At 36.1% G+C, this 23,317-nt stretch overlaps 1 protein-coding gene across 4 annotated transcripts in view; it reads right to left on the minus strand.

Annotated features, from left to right (window-relative positions):
- The window catches only part of Cacna2d1 (calcium voltage-gated channel auxiliary subunit alpha2delta 1), a 427,194-nt gene that overhangs the window by 153,249 nt on the left and 250,628 nt on the right, over window positions 1-23,317 (minus strand). For all 4 annotated transcript variants that reach the window (XM_021163870.2, XM_021163868.2, XM_021163869.2 and 1 more), the window contains exon 6: window positions 11,543-11,672. In XM_021163870.2, the coding sequence (XP_021019529.1) occupies window positions 11,543-11,672 (130 nt within the window). The remainder of the gene's footprint in view (window positions 1-11,542; window positions 11,673-23,317) is intronic.

Genomic DNA, 23,317 nt, shown 5'->3' on the forward strand with positions numbered 1-23,317 from the left:
CCCAAGATAATTCTAAAGTACAACCTGTTTGCTTTTTTTTTTAACATGGACAGGATAATATATCCGCATAAATAACAAAATAGCAATATCCCAGAATGACTCATTGAACACAGGATGCTGTGTTCAGAAAAGAAAGAGAAGCCATCATGGTATTATGATATTAGTTCTTCTCTTCTGAAATAAAGTTGGTAACTGAATAAATTTATCTCGGTCATGTATCCATTAAACAATGTATAGAATTGCCCTATGAGATGTGTTAATTTATTCAGAACATGGATGTTCCCCTCCAAATTTTTCTTTCCAACAAAAAATATGAGCTTGTTTATCTATTAAGTTTGTGAACATAAACACATTTCAAGAATTCAATCATATCAAGGTGAAATCTGGAAATTGAGATTCGGAATTAAGTTTAGTGAAGTGGTGCAAGCTACTCTCGGCCGCATAGGAAGCTGGCATAAAGGTCGACTGAAGAGGCCCGTGCCAGCCTCCTCGACAACAATGTGAGATTTCTATCTTATACCAAAGCAGCAGCAGGAGCAGCAACAAACAACAATAATGAAAAACAACAGCAAAACAATACAAAACAGAAAAAACCCAATCCTGAATTAAATGCAAAGAATAATCTAATAAATATCTATTGAGCGTCCAAGTAGTTCTAACGCGTATGCCACAAGGATGGAGGACAAACAGTTCTGAGCCATCTCCACAGGGATAGTGGAGAACCCGTTCTAAAACATATACAGCAGGGGCTGAACAGAACAACCAGGATGAACTTTCATTCCTCGTGTTACATTTACTCTCTTAAGATTTTCAGCCTATAGCAAGTGTTCTGTCCAAGAAAATTGAATTTGTTCTGCCTTGGATGCCATGACGAATATCACAAGTTTATGGCTGAGACGACAGATATCTATTTTCTCACAGTTCTGAGGATTAGTGGGTGTAAGGGTGAAATGTTTGCCAATAACATTTCAGGTAGGGGGGTGTACTTCTTGGCTTCCTGATGGCCATCAACCCAAGATGACATCTGTGCATCTGTTTATGCAAATAAAGTTAAGGAGAGAAGAAAGGCGGAAGAAGGGGGGAAGAAAGGAAAGATTGGAGATCGAGAGAAAGAGAGAGAGAGATGATCTTTTATCCCCTTCTTACAAAGGCACCAAACCTTTCAGAGGATCCTACAATTCTTATGATATTTTTCCCCAAAATGGCTTCATAAGCACTTCTCCAAAAAAGCCACACAGCCACACCGAAAACACCAACATTTTGGTGAAGAAACAGTTTAGCCCAATGGGATTTGAAAAATCTTTAAAACAATTGGTAATATGAATTGGCCTATAATTGTGTAGCTCGAAATAAATTACAAGCCTGGCCTCTATGTGATTAGAATAACACCGTACTTTAGTCATTTGCATACCAGAAAATGAGCGCAATGGCACTATCTGTGAACTTGCATATATTACAAAAACATCAATAGTGAAAGATAATAAAAGTAAGTACCAGCTTTATCTCAGAAGTAGAATTGCTTCTTTTGTGTCAGTTATTAAATATGGTCAAATTATCACAGTCCCAAATCTATGTTTGAACCTCAGGCTTGTCCTCCATGTCCTTTTATGATACTCCTACAATTTCCCTGCTCTGTTGCTAATGAGGAGCAATACTAATTATTTAGCTAATCCTTTCATTACAATAGATGATCACTTTGCCACAGGAAGAATTGTTCTTTCATGAGCGCCCTTTTCCTAGCACTTAATCAGATTTCTGTTTGGATGATTCAGAATCAAGCCTTTCTAATTTAAATTCCATTTTTAAGAGATGAAAGCATAGCCACTTTGCTAATATTAGAGCCGTTGAAACATCTTACTGACAGTTCTTTAACAACACACATCTTTTAGTCACTTGGCATGAAACAGCTGTATCATAACACAATCCACCATGTATAACTGACACTTTCTGACAGCAAACTCTTAGCTGAAATGAATAGATCAGTCAATTTGATCTATCAGTAAAATCACTATTAATATGGTATTTTTATTTAAATTCACATTTAGGATAAATATTAATTTAGAATATTATTGCTTTGAAAAATGTAGCAGAAAGGAAGTGGTGTGGATTTTTCCAACAGAGTACTGAATGCTTTAAGAAATCTGATCTTTGCAGGTGCTCTCAATGCAGCTAGTGGAAACCAGGTTTTATGCCTATAAGAAATTTAAACGAGAATGTCACCAGGTAGCAAAACGTAGACCAACTCTCTGCAAACTTGATTCAATTGCTAATCTATTTAAATATATTTTCTTAAAATTATTTGTCACAAAATATATTTGGTAAAGTTTAGAGAAACATGATAGTATTTTTAATTATTAAAAAAATTACCTTCTTTACTCACCTTATTTTATTACTTATACAGTAAGAGGACAAGCTAAACCTCCCATTTTAGAGTATTGTATTTATTACCAAGGGAATAAGGATGAGACAGAGAGAATGTCACTTCTTTTGCAGGTGAAGAAGCTGAACATGAATTTATATCTAACTCTTTCAAACAATCTTCTTGGTCACGTAGCAATTAAAATTGATGCAAAAAAAGGGCTTATTTCACCTTTGTATCCAAGTTACACATGACATTCCAAATGCCAGCATTTTAGGGGTTGAACTATTTTTGTATGTTTGTATTTTGGATTAAATTTCTCAGTATAAATATTCTCTGAATAGTAAAATAGCTTTAAGGTCTAATTTACTACATAACATATTTGAGGAATCAGTGAACTTCTTTTTCATTGCATATTTTATTTATTTACATCTCAAATGTTATCCCCTTTCCAGGTTTCCCCCCTACAAACCCTCTAACCCATCTCCCTCTCCCCCTGCTTCTATGAGGGTGTTCCTCCACCCACCCTACCATCCACTCCTGCCTCCCTGCCCAGGCATTCCCCTACACTGGGACATCTAGCCTTCACAGGACCAAGGGTCTCTCCTCCCGTTGATGTCCGACAAGACTATCCTCTGCTACATATATAGCTGTAGCTATGGGTCCCTCCATGTGTACTCTTTGGTTGGTGGTTTGTTCCCTGGGAGTTCTGGGGGTCTGGTTGGTTGATAATTTTGTTCTTCCTATGGAGATGCAAACCACTTCAGCTCCTTCAATCCGTCCTCTAACTCCTCTATTAGGGTCCCTGTGCTCAGTCCAATGGTTGGCTGTGAACATCCACCTCTGTATTTGTCAGACTCTGGCAGAGCCTCTGGGGAGACAGCTATATCAGGCTCCTGTCAGCATGCACTTCTTGGCATCCGAAATAGTGTCTGCGTTTGTTGTCTGTATATGGTATGAATCCCCAGCTTAGAGCAGATCAGTAATAGAAAATTAACAGAAACATTCATTTCCTTCAGAAATGAATTTGTGTGGTTTGCTCAGTTTCCATAACAATCTAACATTAAGCAGTCTCTGTACTGTGGATTCATTCTTGTCTCCATTTTACATTGTATAGTTATTTATTTATTGCTAATATACAGAAAATAGACAAATAAGTGGACATCAGATTTACACACAATATGCTTACCAAACATCTAAATTCCTCAGTCTTTTTAGTTTAATCCATCTGTAATTATAGACACAGTTGTATCTTTTCCACTAGTGGTACAAATCTAGCTATACTGCAAGTTTTCTTGAAGTGTTTAACACTTCCACCATGACTGTATATGAAAGCCAGGAAAACTGATAACCTTGCTTTAGCATTTCAAGTGAACAGCACCTGTTTATCTTTCTATTTTTCCCCTTTCAGGTAATACAGTGTAATTTTGTTTTCTTGAAACTGACAGTGACAGTGACATACGTCAAAGTATTCTTATCTTTTTCATCATTATGATACACACAAAAATTGTGTTATTTTTCTCAGAAGGCATTCTAGAAATTAATCAACATGAAGCATTATTTTTTGGTAAAATGGATTTTTTCCAAGGTATAGTTTGATTTTAGACCTCCCACTGTACCAACATTCATGAAATTTATGATAAACTATCTCTTTTCATATTTTATAGTACTCTGTAAATTTTCCAATATTGCTGTATCATTTTACTGTCTGTAATATTTAGCCTTGTGTGTCCTACCTGCAACATGATTCTCTTCTAACAGTCTTATGAGGGCTTCTGTATTCTAAGAACTTGTGAATTTAATGCTATGGTACATCATAATTCATTTTGTTATTTAGAATTTTAAATTTTCTCAGAAGTAGCAAGATTCACACAGCCTGGTTTATCTGAGCTTGACAATAAATTTGAATGCTAATGTTCAATCTTATAAAATAATATCTATGTGTTGAGATAAGAAAACAAGTTGCTCTTGACAAATGTAAATTAATAATGAGTGAAGTTAACAATCTACTTATCTATCTATCTACCTATCTATCTATCTTTATCTACTTCTCTATCATCTATTCTGAAATAGGAATTTATTAGATTTCCATGACTGGTCTGGAACTCAAAAATTTCAAATGGCTTTTAAATCTACAACTCCTTAGTAGCTGAGAGTACAATATTTGCTAACAACTTAGCTCAATACTCAATGGTGTACATTCTTTTGAGCCAAATCATTTGCTATACCTTACAAAAGAGTACAAATTACTTTCTATAGAAGACTGAGAAGGTATCTGTATAGTGTGCAGTTAGTACAGTACACTGCACCTCAAGACAGCTAGCTACAGCCTTTAACTCAAGGCAAATTCAAATCAAGATAAGTTCTGTCAAAGTGTTTATAATTATTAGTAGTCTAAAACTTCAAAAAATATATAATTTCTTAAAATATTTATGTCTCAACAACACTAACTTCTTTATAACAAAACTATGTTCAAATTTTCCTATTCCTAAAATTGAAACAATAATCACCTTACTTAAACTCTAGGACACATGTAGGACAAAATAACTTGATACTTGTAAGTTTTATGCAACCTCAAATCTGTTCTTTATTTTCCATAATGAGATAGTCCCTCATATCTCATCTTTATTTGTCTGATTCGTCACATAGAATTCATCCATTATCAGAAAAAAAAATGACAAAATTCTTTCTCAGAAATTATTTTTAACCTAAAATTTTTAATTTTCAAAGGAAAAATTTACTCTTAATTTCATCTTAAATAAAAATGCAAATGTAAGCATTTTCTAGACTGAAGTCTGATGAGAGAATAGCGTTTCCTAGACCCATTCTACAAAACCTGTTCATCTCGAGTGAAATTGAGATTAGAGCTCTGACTGCTGCAGGAAGAAAAGCTGATGTGCTAGCTAGATCATGAAGTGCACCTTCAGCATAAAGGGTTTCAGTTCTTGTTCTGTTTCCACTGAAGCCTCTTTCTATGTTAAGTAGACTCCTATTCACATGCCAACCTCAAACCCTTACTCTGCTGTTATGGGACTTGAGACATGCAGAACCTTTTCTTATTATTTAATTGTTAATTTTGTTATTGTTCTTTTTGGAGGGGGAGCGTTAGATGGGGTCTCACTGTGTAGACCTGGCTGGTCTAAAAATCACTCTATAAACCGCAAGTTGACATGTAACTCACAGGTCTCCACCTCTCTAAAATGCTGGGATTAAGCAGCTATTATTACTATACCAATCTTTTTAAATGAAAATGTTGTATGGGGCTGGAGAGCTGGCATGGTTGTGAAGAGCATTTGCAGCTCTTGCAAAGGACCAGAATTCAACTTCCAGTACTCAAGTGATGGCTCACAACTATTTATAACTCTAGTTTCAGAAGATGTGTGGCCTCTTCTGGACTTCAAAGGTGTTACTTAGGCAGGCACATGTCATACATGCATGCATTCAGGCAAAACACTACATATATATATATATATATATATATATATATATATATATATTCCTTCCAAACCATGTTTATATAAACAAAAACATACATTCTATTAAAATAAGTAAAAATCTATAAAATAGGCTAAGATGGTCCCCAAACTTGACCCTAAATGATTTTTAAAAATTGGTAAAAATTCTGTGATCAAAACAAATCTGAGCATTGGGAATGCATCTCAGTGGTAGAGCGCTTGCTTAGTCTGAGCTGGATCCCTGTCACTGCAAACAGAAAGAAACAAATAAACAAACAAAAGGGAAAACTTATTAGCTGACAATATTCAGAGCTTGTTTTTGTTTATGTTCTAAATGAGATCTGGAAATTAAGTGGTTTCGATGCAAAATGAAACATAGTAACCAATGAAATTCCCCAAACTGAAAAACCTTAGATGGCACTCTAATTAAAGCTACAATTCTGAACATTTAAATATATAATCGAATGAAAATAATAACATTTCGATACAGAGGACTTTAAAACATAATTTCCTTTGGGAAATTTGTACATGAGATTGCTTCTGAGCTGTAGCTGCACAAACGCCTTTGAGCGAAGGGAGAGACTGTTCCCAACGTTAAGCCTTCAATTAAAGTGCATTTTCATATCCATTGAGAACTGCAACTGTCCTCCAAATCCGGCTCATTCCGAACAACTGACTGACGACTCCTGGGAATTATAGAATTTTTCAGCTCTTGTTGACATTTCTAATTTGACTCCTGCCATTTGCTCATGCAGCGCAAATGCTGGATGTGAATTGTGAAGGAGTACAGACCACTGGAGGTTAACCTCACATTGATGGGATAGCAGCAAATGTGGATGCAATGTAAACAGAAAAGTGAGGCCAAAAGATGATCCAAATTCTGAACTTTTCTTTTTTTCCAAAGCAAGATCTGTCCCAATTGCTACCTTGTAATGTTTAAAATTGATCTTGCTTGTTTTCAAGCTAATAATATTGTTATTGAACTTTAAAATTATTTTTATGGGTGCTTACAAGTAGTTTATTCTAAGTTGGAAGCAAAGATATTCCTATGCAGCAAAAACTCTTGAAAACTTTAAAAAACAGTGTATGGTATGTAAAAATAATTAATACTCTTAGAAAATGTATTCCTTTCCGTATTTATCAGGTTTCACATCTCTTCTGGATCAATATATATTAAGAATCTACTTAGCTATTGAGAGTTTATTTGACTGAAAATTAGCAATAGCATAAGAACAAAGAATGAGTGACTGGGGAGAAGGCTTTGCCTAAAAGTTACCAGCATGGGGACCTCAGTTTGCATCCTCATTACTCGGGGAAAAGGCCAGGCATGATAACAAGTAAATCTGGAATTCCAGCACTTGTCAGGTTGGGTCTGAGGGTAGATGCTGACGGCTCTCGAGAGCCCACTGGATAGATAACCAGTCTAGCTGAACTAATGCACTCAGGTGGTGAGAAACATGCCTCAAAAAACAAAAAGGAGATTGGCGGAGGATGCAAAGGACCTCTAACTTTTGGTCTCTATGCACGCACACACACACACACATACACACACACATAAACACACACACACACATACACACACACACACATACACACACACATACACACACACACACATACACACACACATACACACACACACATACACACACACATACACACACACATACACACACACACATACACACACACACATACACACACACATACACACATACACACACACACATACACACACACATAAACACACACACATACACACACACATAAACACACACACATACACACATACATACACACACACATATACACACACACATACACACACACACATACACACACACATACACACACACATACACACACACATACACACACACACATACACACACACACATACACACACACACATACACACACACACACATACACACACACACATACACACACACACACACATACACACACACACACATACACACACACACACATACACACACACACACACACACACACAAAGTGCTTCCCCCAGAAGAGTGAGGACCAGAGTTTGTTCATAGAGCTGAGGTAAAAATATTGAGTATAAATGGTATGATAGCATAATTTCAGTGTAGGACAGGTAGATACAGAAGGATCACTCATGGGCCACTCCAGCCTAATATGTGACCTTCCGGCCAGTGAGAGATCTTGTCTCAAAGAAGGTAGACGGTCCTCCTGAGAATACCCAACAATGTCTTCTGGCCTCAACACCTCTATACACATGAATAAAGGCATGAGTAAGAAATGAGGTCTTCAGGCAGACCTTTGTTCAGTTCCCTGCACCCACCTTTCATGGCCCATCATCCCAACTCCAGGGGATGCAGTATCCTCTTAGGACTTCTGTGGCCACCCTCGCACATATGCACATGCACAGGCACACACAGAGAATTGAAAATAGCCACATAAATCATTAAAAGGGGGAAATAAGGCGTATTCCTATAATGTGTCTTATTTCTCATGAACAATTTTGGCTCAGTAATTATCAAATGCCAATCTACAAAATTTATAGAACAACTCTCTTGATAACACATGCCAGACATGGCTCTTACTGAGATATAAATGGATATACAAAGGAAGAGCTTCACTGCCTTCATTTAGGCATGCATCTTTTCTCTCCCCCCTCCCCCTCCCTTCCCTTCCCTTCCCTTCCTCCCCTCCTCTCCCTCCCCTCCCCTCCCTCCCCTCCACTCCCCTCCCTCCTCCCTGCCCCCCCTCCCTCCTCCCCTCCCCTCCCCTCTCTTCCTTCCCTTCCCTTCCCTTCCCTTCCCTTCCCTTCCCTTCCCTTCCCTTCCCTTCCCTTCCCTTCCCTTCCCTTCCCTTCCTCCCCCTCCCTCCCCTCCCCTCCCTCCTCCCTCCCCTCCCTCCTCCCTCCCCTCCCCTCCCCTCCTCTCCCCTCCCCTTCCCTTCTTTCCTTCCCTTCCTTTCCCTTCCCTTCCCTCCTCTCCCCTCCCCTCCCCTTCCCTTCCCTTTCCTTTCCTTCCTTTTCTTCTCGTTTGTCTCACATCAAGCCATGGAATACAACTGTTTTGTGAAAAATCACTGGCTGAGGGTATCTTTTTGGCATTCATAAATTACTAAATAGTGCAACTAGGGAAAGATGTGAAATTCCAGACAGTAAAGCAAACATAGTTATGAAAGGTTTCTAAGAAGGTGACAATATTCAAGGTAGCATCACGTTCTTCAACCAGCCGTGCTAGTGTTACATTCATTTAAGACTTCTGTGGCTACCTTCGCTCATGTGTATATGCACATACACAGGCATAAACATTCATGGAATTAAAAATAGTCAAGTAAATCTTTTAAAAGGGAAAATGAGGACTCTCTTATAGATATGCTGGAATAGTTGGAATGGTTCCATGAGATTCACAGACAGCTGATAAAAAACAAAACAAAACAAACAAAATACCAAAACAGTTCAACTCACAATTCTATATTATTCCAGTTTTTTTTTTAAATTGTAAAGGCAAAGACAGACATGAAATCACTAATTTGTTGCCATTCAACAAGTCAGCTGATGATAGGAAAACTGAAACTATATAAAATTTTAAAAAACTTTAAAAATTGAAGAGCATTAACTGAGTCCTGTGTTTACTGTTTTGATACACACACACACATAATTTTTACTTTATGTGTAGGAATGTTTGCCTGCATGTATACCTGTGTATCATGTGCATGACTCTTGTCCATGGAGGTCAGAAGAGAGTATGTCAGATACCTTGGAATTGAAATTACATGGTGATTGTGAGCTGTCATGTGGGTGCTGGGAACCAAACTTAGGTCCACTACAAGAGCAGCAAATTCTCGAAACTACGAAGCCATCTCTTTAGGCCCAAGAATCTAATAAAAGTAATTCCAACAATTAAAACTCTGCCTCAAAAATAACAAAATGTCCTAAGAAAAGCTCTTTGGACCTAACACTGTGAATTAGATAAGAAAGATGTTATTTTAATTTCTATATAGTAATAAGCTTTATACACACACTCTTTTTCTCTCAAAAAGTAAGAAAAAGCATATGATTAAAATTCTAAAATTACTGATACACTGAAAAAAGAAAAGGCACGTGTCTTTAGAACACAGAAAAGAAGAAACAGGGCTGAAGATATCAGCGGCTCTGCACATGCCCAGTGTGTGACCACGTGGGTGCCACCACCAGCACCCCAACAGAAAACAAAACCGGAGGGAAGTGAATGAATAATATAAGTTAATAAAAGAGGAAACGTATGTTATACAAAAAAAAACATGCATGTATCCCACTTTTCCTTTTTAAAATAGTCTCAGAACAAATTTACAAATAAAATGTAATTTACGAAGATTCTTTACCCATTTTTTCATCTCAAATCTAGCACGAGGCCACTAATAGCAAATACTGATGTGAAATGACTTTAAGCTTGGTATTATTTTGGAACTTAAAATATATTGTTACTTTATCCTCAAATGGCCTTTGAGGGACTGTAATCATAATTCCATTTTAGTTACACAAAAAGGTTGGCTGAGAAAGCTGAAAGATTCAGTTGAAAAAATAATACTGCTGAAGTTTATATCTGAACTCATGAAGTCTGGCTCCTGATTTTACAAAATTTCATGTCTACTTTGGACACTTGATACATTCTATAGTTTCTCCAACTTGTGGGTATATAAGAAAATTATTTTTAAAACACACAATGGGTTTTTCCTCTTGGTATTCTTTTATGCGAGAAAGGAAAACATGAAGTAAAGAAAGGGATTTAGGAAATATGCTACAGAACAACATGGAAACCCAAGTGTATGACTGCGTCAAGACCGCATGAATCATCTGGATTTCACATCCGCAGGCTTTCCTTAGGAAGACCCCTACTTAGAATCCTTAGATCCATCCTTATTAATGGATGCAGTGCCCCAAAGCATGACACAAGCTTCTTCCACTTTCTTCCCTAATACTTTCCCTCCTCCCTTTCTTACAAAGATGCCATCTTAACTCAGAGTCCAAGGCTATGGTGTCAGTTTCTTTAGGGCAATTTCCTTGCCCCAAAGGAAAATTCATTTGGATCTCAAGCCCACAACATTAAAGGTGTTTTTAATCTGTTCTAGGATAAAGAAAAGAAAGCCACACTGACAGACACAGTAGGAGAAGGTAAAATCGGCAGTCTACCATTGCAGTCTAAAATGCACAGCCATCTCCCTTAAACAGCTGGTATATTTCTGCACACATATTATGTAGCTACACTATTTTCATTTGTAAAGAACAAATCCATATACTTTGTAAGTTATGTATGCTAATTAGGGTGGCAGAATTACTTACAACAGATCAGAAAGGCTTCCTATTTTCAATAAGGAGTCCTAGATGCTATCTGATCAGAAATTTACAAGAAATCACATTTGTCACTTTATGTAGGGGTCTGGTAATGACACTCTGCTGTTGTCATTGTTTTTTGTGTGGCTGTTCATATTTGCTATATTTATGTTTCTAGAGACAGAACCCAGGGTAGGTCTTATATTCTAGCGAAGCAATCTATTACTGAGGTTTGGCTCAAGCCTCTTCACATAGTCTTGTAACTGAGACAGTTTCTTACTTGCTCCTTTGTGTGTGTGCATGTGTGTGTATGTATGTGCGCGTGCATATGTATGCATGCATGCATGTGTGTGTGTGTGTGTAAGACATGTAAGACATGCTCAGCATCCCAATAGTAGTTCTTCAGAGTTTTTTACTTACAGCCCTCATAGATGTCCGTGGGGATATGGACCGCTGCATGCTGATAGGATATCTGACGTCCAAAATTAGCATCTTCAATAAAAACAGGTTTAATCCGTTGGCTGCCTGGCTCACTCTCATTTCTTTCAGGCTACACAGGAAAAGAAAGATAAAAAACAACTTTATAAAATAGGCTAACAAACCTTTTCATATTCACTTTCTTGTTTGCTCACAGTATATATTCTTCAAAAGATAGAGCTATATTTTAAATATAGCTGTGACTAAATGCTTATATAAATTCTATAACAGTCACATTAAATGTTCATATTACCCAAGTAAAACTAAGTTATCTCCTCATTGCTTCGAGTTGGAAGCATTCTAGAATCATCTGGAACTCTCTTAACACACACGTTAAGATGCAGATGTAAAGCAGAGGTAAGTGTCTGTCACGGCACAAGCAAATTTAAATTATCCACTTGAAATAAATCTCAGGATTTACACTACTAAATCTTATACTGGGCAGCTGACACTAATTTTAAAAATGGTAGCACACATGAGGAGGGAAGAGAGAACTAAAAGACCATTGTCTTGTGTCGTTTTCTTGACTTTGGCAACTTGTCTATGTGAAGCAGTTTTGTTTTCAAAAGAAAGCATACTAAAGAAGAAGAGCACCTTTACGGTTCTAAACACAATTAAACCCTAACTCCGTTCTCTCAAATATGCATTGGAACCCCATAAATAAGGACACAGCCAATGACTCAAGAATTAAAATCAAAGGTCAATTTCCTGTCCTTTGTCTTTCTAATTGTGCCTGCCATACAGTGTCGCCTTATTAATCCCTGGGTGGAAAAGCATCCACAATACTTCTGTAAATTTTGCCTTGCATATTAGTTTTCCAACTGAAATACATTTGTATAAACTTTTCCCTATTTTCAGACTAAATTTAGACATATTTTCAATTCCTTTTGTGAAAAACGTTTTATATATTCCAGAGACATTTTTTTTTTAAAAAACGAGAATAAAAATCAATTTTAAATACAGTAAATCAAAAAGTCCCAACATTCATTAGCACATGGCAGTGATATACCTAATAAGCAATAGGAAATATTTGAAGGAACAATCAGAAAATGCCATAAAGCAGTTGATTGAATGTTGTAAGAACAAAGACTCAACAGGATTGTAAGAAGAGTTTGTTTACTGTTTATGTTATCTTTATATCATGTTATTGTTTATTATCATATTGTTTTAAAAAAATGTAACCCACCAAATAACATGTTGGTATCTTCAAATACTGAGACACACACACATTGTTATTTGGACTACTATAAAGATTATTTAGACACAAATATTAGCAACATAGACCTTCAAGTGAATCTGAACTCTTCCAGCCCAATCCTTCACTATGTGCTAAAGGTGTTTAATAAGCCATGATGTCACTATTTAGGCATAATAGACATTACTAACATAGCCTGTGATTGCGACATATGCACATAAATGCACTATTTATGATTTTCATTGTAATAGTGGACTTTGGTAAAGTTGTTTGAAAACAAAAGGAAAGGTTTTTATTCGGGGAAAGCCATGACTATATGGATTTAGTAACAACAAACAATTTATGCATAACAAGAGTCATGCTTAAGGTGACATTATCTGAATGAGAGAATCACAGAGAAAAGACAAGAGAGATGCAGCAAGGGGGTGCCCATGAGAAACCACAAAGCAAAATACTGCTTAGACTAAAAAAAGTCACATCTGCCTTGATTGGGAAAAGAAAGAATGCAATTGATACAGGAGTTCACTTTTTTAGATTTTAATATTAAAATTAACTCCTTATCAATTCTTCTTAAAAACCTTTTCTAAAAACTTATTAACAGAGTCACACAAGGGAATATGAAGAAAATCAGAATATGTGCTAGTAACATTGCTGTGAAGAAAACACTCCACTAATGAATGACATCACAGGCGTCTCACATGAGCATGCTAACAGTGCAGAGTTACTCTATTTTAAAACAGCAATGAAATTGGTACAACGCACCCTCAGCTCTCATTCAGTGCTTTAGAGCATAGGGTCTCAAGCTCCACCTCTGACCTTGACATTGAAAAGGACATGAGAGTTACCCAGGACTTTAGCAAATCTGGAGAAAACAGAAGTTGGAATATATTCCTATAAGTTAAACTAGGTTCACGTGACACTGCAGAATCCCTCATGAGAAATTAGGATTAGCAATAAGCATAAAAAAATAATAACAAGCCAGGTGTGGTGGCGCACATCTTTAATCCCAGCACTCGGGAGGCAGAGGCAGGCAGACTTCTGAGTTCGAGGCCAGCCTGGGCTACACAGAGAAACCCTGTCTCAAAAACCAAAACAACAACAACAACAACAAAAACCCATAATAACAGATACCTAAAGTTTGTTAACTTCCATGTATTATATTGATTTATTGTTTGCAGATAATAGATGAATATAAATGGTAGTGAAGGGTTTAGCTCTCTCTGGAAATGATCTGGGAAAATGGTGCATACCAACTATACGTCTGATAGAGGGCAAATATGATGGAATTTCTGATTTTATTATACCTAAGATATTGAAATTATTGTTCATTATAACATCAAAACTCCCACTTTACTTATAGGATTACTGGATACAGTTTAACTGAAATATAGCATATATTAGTGATATAGCAATTAACTAACATTAGAAGAGCCAATGCATAGTTCTAATATGCTAAATGCCTTTTTATATCCCTAATATATCTGTATTTTTTAGATCTGTAGGAGATGAAACAGCATTTCCCTTAAACTTTTTTTCAAAAGCATCTCATGTAAAATAAAAAGACTTATCTTTGTATAAGTCAATACAGAGAAACTGAACAAATGGATTCTAAAATATAATCAAATATACTTCGGAAAACACATGAGCAAAACATAAGATGATCAATTCTTAGGTTGATGTTAAGATAATTTTGATTTTAAAATAATAATGAGAACACATAGAAAAATGTTGATGTCTGGATATTCCATTCAACTTTACACACACAGTATATCTGAATATTCAATCTGGACAGTTACCATAATTACATGACAAATACTCTTGCATAAGTACTATATTAAACTCCATATTCCAGTAACTGATATTTGTAACATAAGTTTGATTTGAAATATGTGTTACTTGTTCTTGCTGAATATAAAACTATATTTAGAGCAAAATATTCAAATATTTATATATCTTACCTAGGACTTAAAGGAGAGAAGTTCAGTTACTTTATACAGATGAGACCGGATATGTTCTCACCCACAAACTTTGCAGCCTCACTCTCTAGTTACCTTCCCTCTCTATCTCTCTTTCTGTGTCTCTCTGTGTCTCTGTCTCTCTCTGTGTCTCTGTCTCTCTCTCTGTCTCTCTGTCTCTGTCTCTGTCTCTCTCTCTCTCTGTGAGTATGTGTGTGAATGTGAGTGTGTGTGTGTGTGTGTGAACTGTGAAAGTCTAACTGGCACTAAATAAAAGCAGTTCACTCAGGTCCTCTGGAAATGAGCATGAGAGATCTCTCCTTCTGAGATTTTCTTCAATTTCTTTCTTGAGAGAAAATATTCTTTAAAATCTACTATTCAATTTAATGTAATGGAAAGGCCCCTTTATGATGTTGTAATTTAAATGAAAGTTAAATTTCAGGAAAATAAAGTTTGCATCGCTGCAGAAAACAAACATTGAAAATGCAGACATGGAGCAGTTCCTTTGCAGGAACGCTCTGTACCCAAGGTGCCCCTGGTCACCACCAGCAGTGAAGCACAGGGTAGCAGGGTAGGCACAGCTGCCAGAGCACAGGTCATCACACTGCATGGGAGCCTCAAAGCTCAGCAAAAGTGCTTTCTTTAAAATAACAATAGTTTGTTCTGCACAGTGATGCTCTGAACTTTAGGCAATGCAAACAACACAAAGCATATACCATGCATTAGTAAACGCCAATCCAAACCCGCCAGAGCCAGTAGGGTAAGTCATCTTAATTTAGATGAACAACAACAGCAAAACCTTCCAGGAAAAGGAATAATTCAGCTGTTCCACAGGATCCACTAATGTTTCACCCTAAGTATTGGAATCGAAGAGTCTGCACTTGCCAACACCTTAAATTCTAATAAAGGCTTCATGTTATAAGATACTAGTATTAAAATGTTAGAAAATAAACTTAAAGTTTTATTCTTTTAAAAAATAATTACAACAGATTCCATGACTCTATGAAGCACATAACCCTATCACCTTCTAGACTCAAGTCTGTTTCTATAAAATTAAATCATGAAACATTAAGCTTTTAAAGAGACATTAGATAAAATGCCATGTTAGAATTAGTGTAAAGTAGACAAGAATCCCAAGAAGAAACAAATAAATAAGCAAGGGAGTGCTACAGACCAGCCAAATGTCCCAGACAGGTCAAAATATTTTAAATGATCAATAAAATAAAATGAAGCAGAATAATCAACTCCATTTAATGAGATAAGATATCAAGCTTGTGCTTGTTTAATTTGGATGACAGTCAGAGTCACACATCTCAGAATGGGAGCTAGGGTTTCGAATGCTCTGCTTGACTTCTCTTCCCTCTGGGAAGTCAGGAAGTAGTGCAAGTTGCTGGTACAACTCAGGCCACTGGGGCAATCTACGCCGCTATGCTCAGGGCATTTGAGCACTCAGGACAGATGTCTCTAAAAACTAGATTAGTAGTCTAAGTAAACATCTGCTCTACCGGACAATTAAATAGTAGATATCTAGATAATTATTTATTTGGTGATATTTTCAATTTTCTTTCAGTTTTTAGTATTTAGAGCCTAAAATAACATCAGCAGAGTCATTGGAATTGTGTTCACTTTTTTCTTTTTTGCAAAATTTTTGGAGACTTGCCTGTGATTTTATTTAGCATATAGACTGTTAAAGGAAAAAAAAAAACCCAACAACAACAAGGATCAGTATCCTAGACTAATTTCCATTTATTGTGATTAATTTTTACACACACACACACACTCTCCTTTTTGTGGTAAAATCGCTTCACCAATCTAAAATTTAATGTGATTGCATTCATATTGATTTGGTATTACATATATTAAGATTTCTGAATTGCATAATTTAAGCCAAAATGTTCTAAATGTTTTATTTACCTGTATTGTTTTAATGCTACCTACATTTCACAGAGTATATGATGAATTGTGGCTTTGACAATATAAGCTCGTGAAGGGCAGGTCAGTGATTCCACACCTGGCAGTGGTACCCCCTGAATGGCCTGTGTTTTCTTCCAGAGTGTTCACAGCAGTCATACATGTATGCCTTGCTGTTCAGACAAGCTAATGGAGCTACATTCTGAAATTTTGTAAATGGAAATCTTGTGTGTGTGTATGTGTGTGTGTGTGTTAATTTTAACAAAAACAGCAGAAAAGGGAAAAATACTAAGCAGGAGCCCTTAAGATCAAGCCTGATACTACAGTGGAGGCATTTTCTACAAATTTAACCATATGTTATAAGCTCCCAGAACACTGTGGGGAAAGGAAGGCCACTTTTTTCTTAGAAAAGGAACTTGCTATGTGAACCTATTTTAAAAATAATTCTATAGCATTCAATTTGAAAAATTATAGCACTTTGTGATCAGTTAATGAGAGAAGTGAATATGTCAACAGAGAATGGAAGAGTGTAACTATATGTGGCCAGATGGTCCTATTTTCAGCAAGTCTCGCATCTTACATACTTTCTAGTTGTAACTAGTCAAACAATCAAGTCACGTTATACTTTCATTTCTGTTTCAAGTCATGACTCTGAACATATTCTACAATCCCTGCTGGACATCAATTCTATACCTATTTTGGACACCACTTCCTTATGCCTGGCTATGAGTCGGGATTTATTTTATAGCTACAAGGTATATAGAGACATTTTTGATTAAAATAAAGAAGCAAAGATATTATAAAATATCACTAAGTTATTATCAGAAAACAGAGTCCTCAAGAATTTCCAGATGTGGCTAGAGAGATGGCTCGGCAGTTAAGAACACTGGCTGGTCTTCCAGAGGTCCTGAGTTCAACTCCCAGAAACCACATGGTGGCTCACAATCATCTGTAATGGGATCTGATACCTTCTTCTGGTGTGTCTGAAGATAGCTACAATGCACTCATATATATAAAATAAATATTTTTAAAAGAAAGATAAAAAAGATTTTCCAGATGGCTTCCCACAAACTGGCTGATTCAGAAAGCTGCAAGAACAAGCACATTCTAAAGAAACAACTGACCATCTTTAAACACTTGTTTTGCTTTGAGGGAGATGGTGAATCGTGACCACAAGGAACATAACAATGTGCTACACTTGAGCAGATCATTCTTCATGACAAATACAAACTTGGTGACATGCCAGCATGGCGTGTGCTGAAGAACATAGAACCTGGAGAGCCTCCATTTATTCTTGATTCTGACAAGAACTGAATTCCTGGCCTTTTTATGATTTATTTATGTTATGAAAGCTACCCCTACCTCTACAGCTTTTTGTCATCTAACACTCACCACATGCCTGGGCCATTATATGTTCATGTTCTAGGATTTCTAGTCTGTATTTAAGCCTTTTTTAAAAATGCTTCTTCTATAGTGTTTAAATGTGTGAAGCAGGTTGAGGGTAATACAGTAGGAGGTAGCTAGGGGGATTATGACAGGCTGGAGGGCATATCACCTGAAAAGGCAGTCAAACAAACTTTGTTTTTAATACAACTTGAGCCCAGAAAATTAAATATTTAGTTGAACATGTAGCTTCACACTTGTTAGGAAAACTTCAGATGTTTATTTTCAAATTTAACTTGTAAACTAAACATAAAACTCTATTCAAAACTCATTCTCCTAAGCAACCAAACTAAATATTTAACTGTCTCCAAGAGCTCTCCTCTGGGATGTCCTTGAGCAAGGCTTTCCTATGAATGTTTGACTATTAAACCTTTTGTCTGAAGCACTGTAGGCCACCCACATCTGCAACTGAGAACAGCTTTCACTGCAGACCTAATTGCTGTCTCCCACTAACTCTTGTGACCCTCTACTCCCTGTGCTTTGGCATAATCTCTGAACACAAACTTAACGGTTTACATTGCTGCATCTTGACTTTCATCCTTACTATCTTTCTAATAGAATTTCTGTTTTTAAGTATTTTTCAACTCAAATTCATGGAGTGTATCATACATGAATAATGCGTGTTGTTAAATTTGTTTCTTCTTCTGATGAGAATTTCTTTGTGTCAGTTTTGTTTTATGATTTTAGGTATGTTTTGTATATCCTGGGATCATTCTCTGCTGGACAAATCATATATGACATGTTGTTTTCCTTTCTTACTTGAAAAGCATAACTCCAATTCATAGACTTATATATGTATCTTCATTACTGTGCCTTTCCTCCTTAATTATTACTTTGCAGGTTTTTCCAATACTGGTCTCTATGTTATTAGTTAAAAAACAAAACAAAACAAAACAAAAAGAGACCTGGCTCATTTTAGGACTAGGATAGGTTCAGATGGGAGGTTTTATTTTTGTTTCATTCCAAGCCATTAAACTACAGAGCAGAGGATGACATAAAATGTTGTACCATTTGAACAAGAGAAATTCATAAAGGTCAAGTATTTTTTAATGAGTATATTTAAATTATTTTCCTTCAAATTTCAGTGACTAATACAGATTTAGGGTGAGGCATGGGTAGTGAGAAAATGGGCTCTTTAAGAAAGTATCTAAGTGTGGAGGACAGAAAGAGGAAAATGCTTAGAATAGATCTATTATATTCATTTCTTAAGCCTTTCACACTTACGTCACATGAGATTTCATCATAGATTCATTGACTTACAGAAGACAGAAGAACCCTCCATTGGTGACTCTATTGTATATACTTTATGAGAGCTAGGCCAGCAATTTTAACCACACAAAGTTGCCCTCTGAGAAATAATACTCGGATTCACCAAGGGAATCATTTGTAAAGCTTGCTAGTACCTCCAAGAAGAAAGCCATTTTAACATCAAAAGTTGTCACGGCCTTAAATACCATACTCAACAGTACATATTCAATGACCAAACCAATGGAAATTATCTATGAACACAATATTTAGGAATATTTATGTATTATTGTAATGTACTGAATGATTAAAGCCTATTTAAATTTTAGAAACAAAAAGTTGAGATCATTTAAATAACTCTTGCATGTATGTTAGACCAATGTCTAAGTGAATGAGTGTAATTTGTGGGAAATGGAGAATATGGCCTCTGTGTTGCAACTCATGGCAGATGAAAAGCCAATCATCTAACACAGAACTAGGGAGAAAGTTAAAAAATCCTACACAGCAGTTCAGAGCTTATAATCTTTCCGTCTTTTTCACAAGGAATAAATAAACCAGTTTTTGGCTACTTGCATCACTTATTGAAGTAAACAGAACAATTTTAATAGGAGAGCAGTTTCTTAATTTAGCATTATAATTAGTATTGATATATAAGATGATAATCTGATATTGTAGACTGAGAACAGTTATGGTGAGTCAAATACAAGTCAAAACAATGTGCTGGCATTTTGATTTGTGAGCATTTTATATACAAATATCAAATAATGCATATGTAATCATGAATGGCTCAATCCATTTATTCCCCTGTGCTGTAAAGGTGAATAAACTGTATCATCTATACTAGTACAACTTAAGTAATAGCCTATGGAATAAAATGAAACAATTTAACCCTTTAGGACCCTAAAATAGATGAGAGTGTAGTATTTACAGTTCTTTATTATCTTTTCTGAATAATGTTTCGATTGTAGAAATATAATTTACTAATAGTTACTAAAATACATGCATTAGAATGAAAAATTCTATATTCATTTTATATAAAGGTACTTTTCCCTCCAATTTAACGATTCAAGTACATTTAAATGATAGAAGATATGTGGGTAGAATATTGCGACTATCTTTAATACACTGAAAAAAGTAACTGGAGACAGGTAGAAAAAATTACTACTCTCCTCGTTCTCACTTAAATAGCTGACTTTGATACTTTACCTGGCATATGCACATCAGAGAAAGAAAATAAATCCTATTTGTCCCCTTGCTATAAGCTTCACACTTTATTACAGGTTGCAAACAATGACTGCAGAAGAAATGATACCTGTAACCTTCAAAATAGGCTCTGTAGGGCAAAGGAGAAGTCCTCTACTGCTAATTACCTCCTTTTGTGGTGTAAGAAAGAGAGAGGAAGAGGGAGGGAAGGACTGGAGGAAGGGAGGGAAAAATGGAAGGAGGGAGAAGAGACTGAGACTAAAAGTAACTGAGACAGACTGAGAAAGATACAGACACGCACACACGCACAACACTGAAACAGACAGACAGACAGACAGACAGACAGACAGAGACAGAGAGACAGAGACAGACCAAGACTGAAACCATGAAAACAGACTAAGCAAAATATCATCCTGGATAGTCAAGTGACTAACTATGAATTTCCACACTAGTTTGGTACCCAGAAATTATCTATGTCTATTTATCTGAATCTATATATAAATTATTTTAATTATATATAATAATATACAACTTTACATATAGTATATATTATATTATATTAATATGTACTTTATGTATTATAAATAAAAAATGTTATTTTCCTAGTAATATTTATAATAAAAATAATTACATAATTATAATAATTTACAGGAAATCACATATGTTATATAAAATGCATACATATAACGCATTAAAATATCCCAAACTTCTAATACAACAGCACCTCTTCTAGGGATCTAACCTACAAATGAAACAGAAATGTAAAAATATTTTGAATGTTCAAGAAGCAAATTTAACTTCTCAACAGAAGAGTTGATTTCACGGTATCATAGCAACTCAGATTATTACCTAGCATTGATTCGACAATACAACAAATACTTTTACTGTTTTATAAATCAGTTATTTGAATACTTGTAAGGTTGATCATGATTGTGCATGACTGTAATACCAGCCAAACTTATATAGTAAAACCTTGTCTCACAAAACCAAAACAGACAAAAAAGTAATAAAAGTATGTTGTTAGAAAACTATTTTAAAGATGAAAGGTAAAGCGATAATATAATTTTATTTTTTAATGTTAATTTTTTATTAGCTATTCTCTTTATTTACATTTCAAATGCTATCCTTTTTCCTAGTTTCCTCTACAAAAGTCCCCTATACCCTCCTCTGCCTTGCTCTCCAACCCACCCACTCCTGCTTCCTGGCCCTGGCATTCCCCTGTACTGGGGCATATGATCTTTGCAAGACCAAGGGCCTCTCCTCCCAATGATGGCCAAATAGGCCATCCTGTGCTACATATGCAGCTAGAAACACAGCTCTGGGAACCCAGAGCTGGTTACTGGTTAGTTCATATTGTTGTTCCTCCTACAGGGGTGCAGACCGCTTTAGATCCTTGGATACTTTCTCTAGCTCCTCCATTAGGGGTCCTCTGTTCCATCCAATAGATGACTGTGAGCATCCACTTCTGTGTTTGTCAGGCACTGGCATAGCCTCACAAGAGAGAGCTATGTCAGGGTCCTGTCAGCAAAATCTTGCTGGCATATGCAATAGCATCTGGATTTGGTGGTTGTTTACAGGATGGATCCCCCAGTGGGGCAGTCTGTGAATGATCCATCCTTTTGTCTCAGCTCCAAACTTTGTAATTCCTTCCATGGGTATTTTGTTCCCCATTTCTAAGAAAGAACAAAGTATCCACACTTTGGTCTTCCTTCTTCTTGAGTTTCATATTTTTTGCAAATTGTATCTTGAGTATTCTGTGTTTCTGGGCTAATATCTGCTTATCAATGAGTACATATCATGTGTGTTCTTTTGTGATTGGGTTACCTCACACTGGATGATATCCTCCAAATCCATCCATTTGCCTAAGAATTTCATAAATTCATTGTTTTTAATAGCTGAGTAGCACTCCATTGTATAAATATACCACATTTTCTGTATCCATTCCTCTGTTGAGGGACATCTGGTTTCTTTCCAGCTTCTGGCTATTATAAATAAGGCTGCTATGAACATAGTGGAGCAAGTGTCCTTATTACAAGTTGGAACATCTTCTGGGTATATGCCCAGGAGAGGAATTACTGGATCTTCCAGGAGTCTATGACCACCAGACTGATTTTCCAGAGTGGTTGTACCAGCTTGCAATCCCACCAGCAATAGAGGAGTGTTCCTCTTTCTCCACATCTTCGCCAGCATCTGCTGTCACCTGAATTTTTGATCTTAGCCATTCTGACTGGTGTGAGGTAGAATCTCAGGGTTGTTTTGATTTGCATTTCCCTGATGATTAAAGATGTTGAACATTTTTTCAGGTGCTTCTCAGGCATTCGGTATTCCTCGGTTGAGAATTCTTTATTTAGCTCTGTACTCCATTTTTTAATAGGGCTATTTGATTTTCTGGCATCCAGCATCTTGAGTTCTTTGTATATATTGGATAGTAGTCCCCTATCAGATTTAGGATTTGTTTTATAACAGCTTAAATATTTGGATGTCTTTTTCTCTTCCTTTTAAGTATTAAAATCTATAACATGGCTATATTTTTTAAATATGTCAAGTATATTATCCAGAAATATATATATATATATATATTCTTCATCTGAATCCAAGTCACAAAATGAGTGAATTGAAAACAGCACTAGTCTACTTTGTCACATCCTAGATGAAAGGTAACATGATTGGCGATTATACTTGCATGTACAGTTATGTGAGCTGTGTGCCTGTGGATGACAGAAGTCATGTCTAGTATCTTTCTCAATCCTTCCTCACACTCTTTTT

This window comes from Mus caroli, unplaced genomic scaffold (genome assembly GCF_978045245.1).
Source record: "Mus caroli unplaced genomic scaffold, Mus_caroli_1 scaffold_4, whole genome shotgun sequence".
Lineage (NCBI taxonomy): Eukaryota > Metazoa > Chordata > Mammalia > Rodentia > Muridae > Mus > Mus caroli.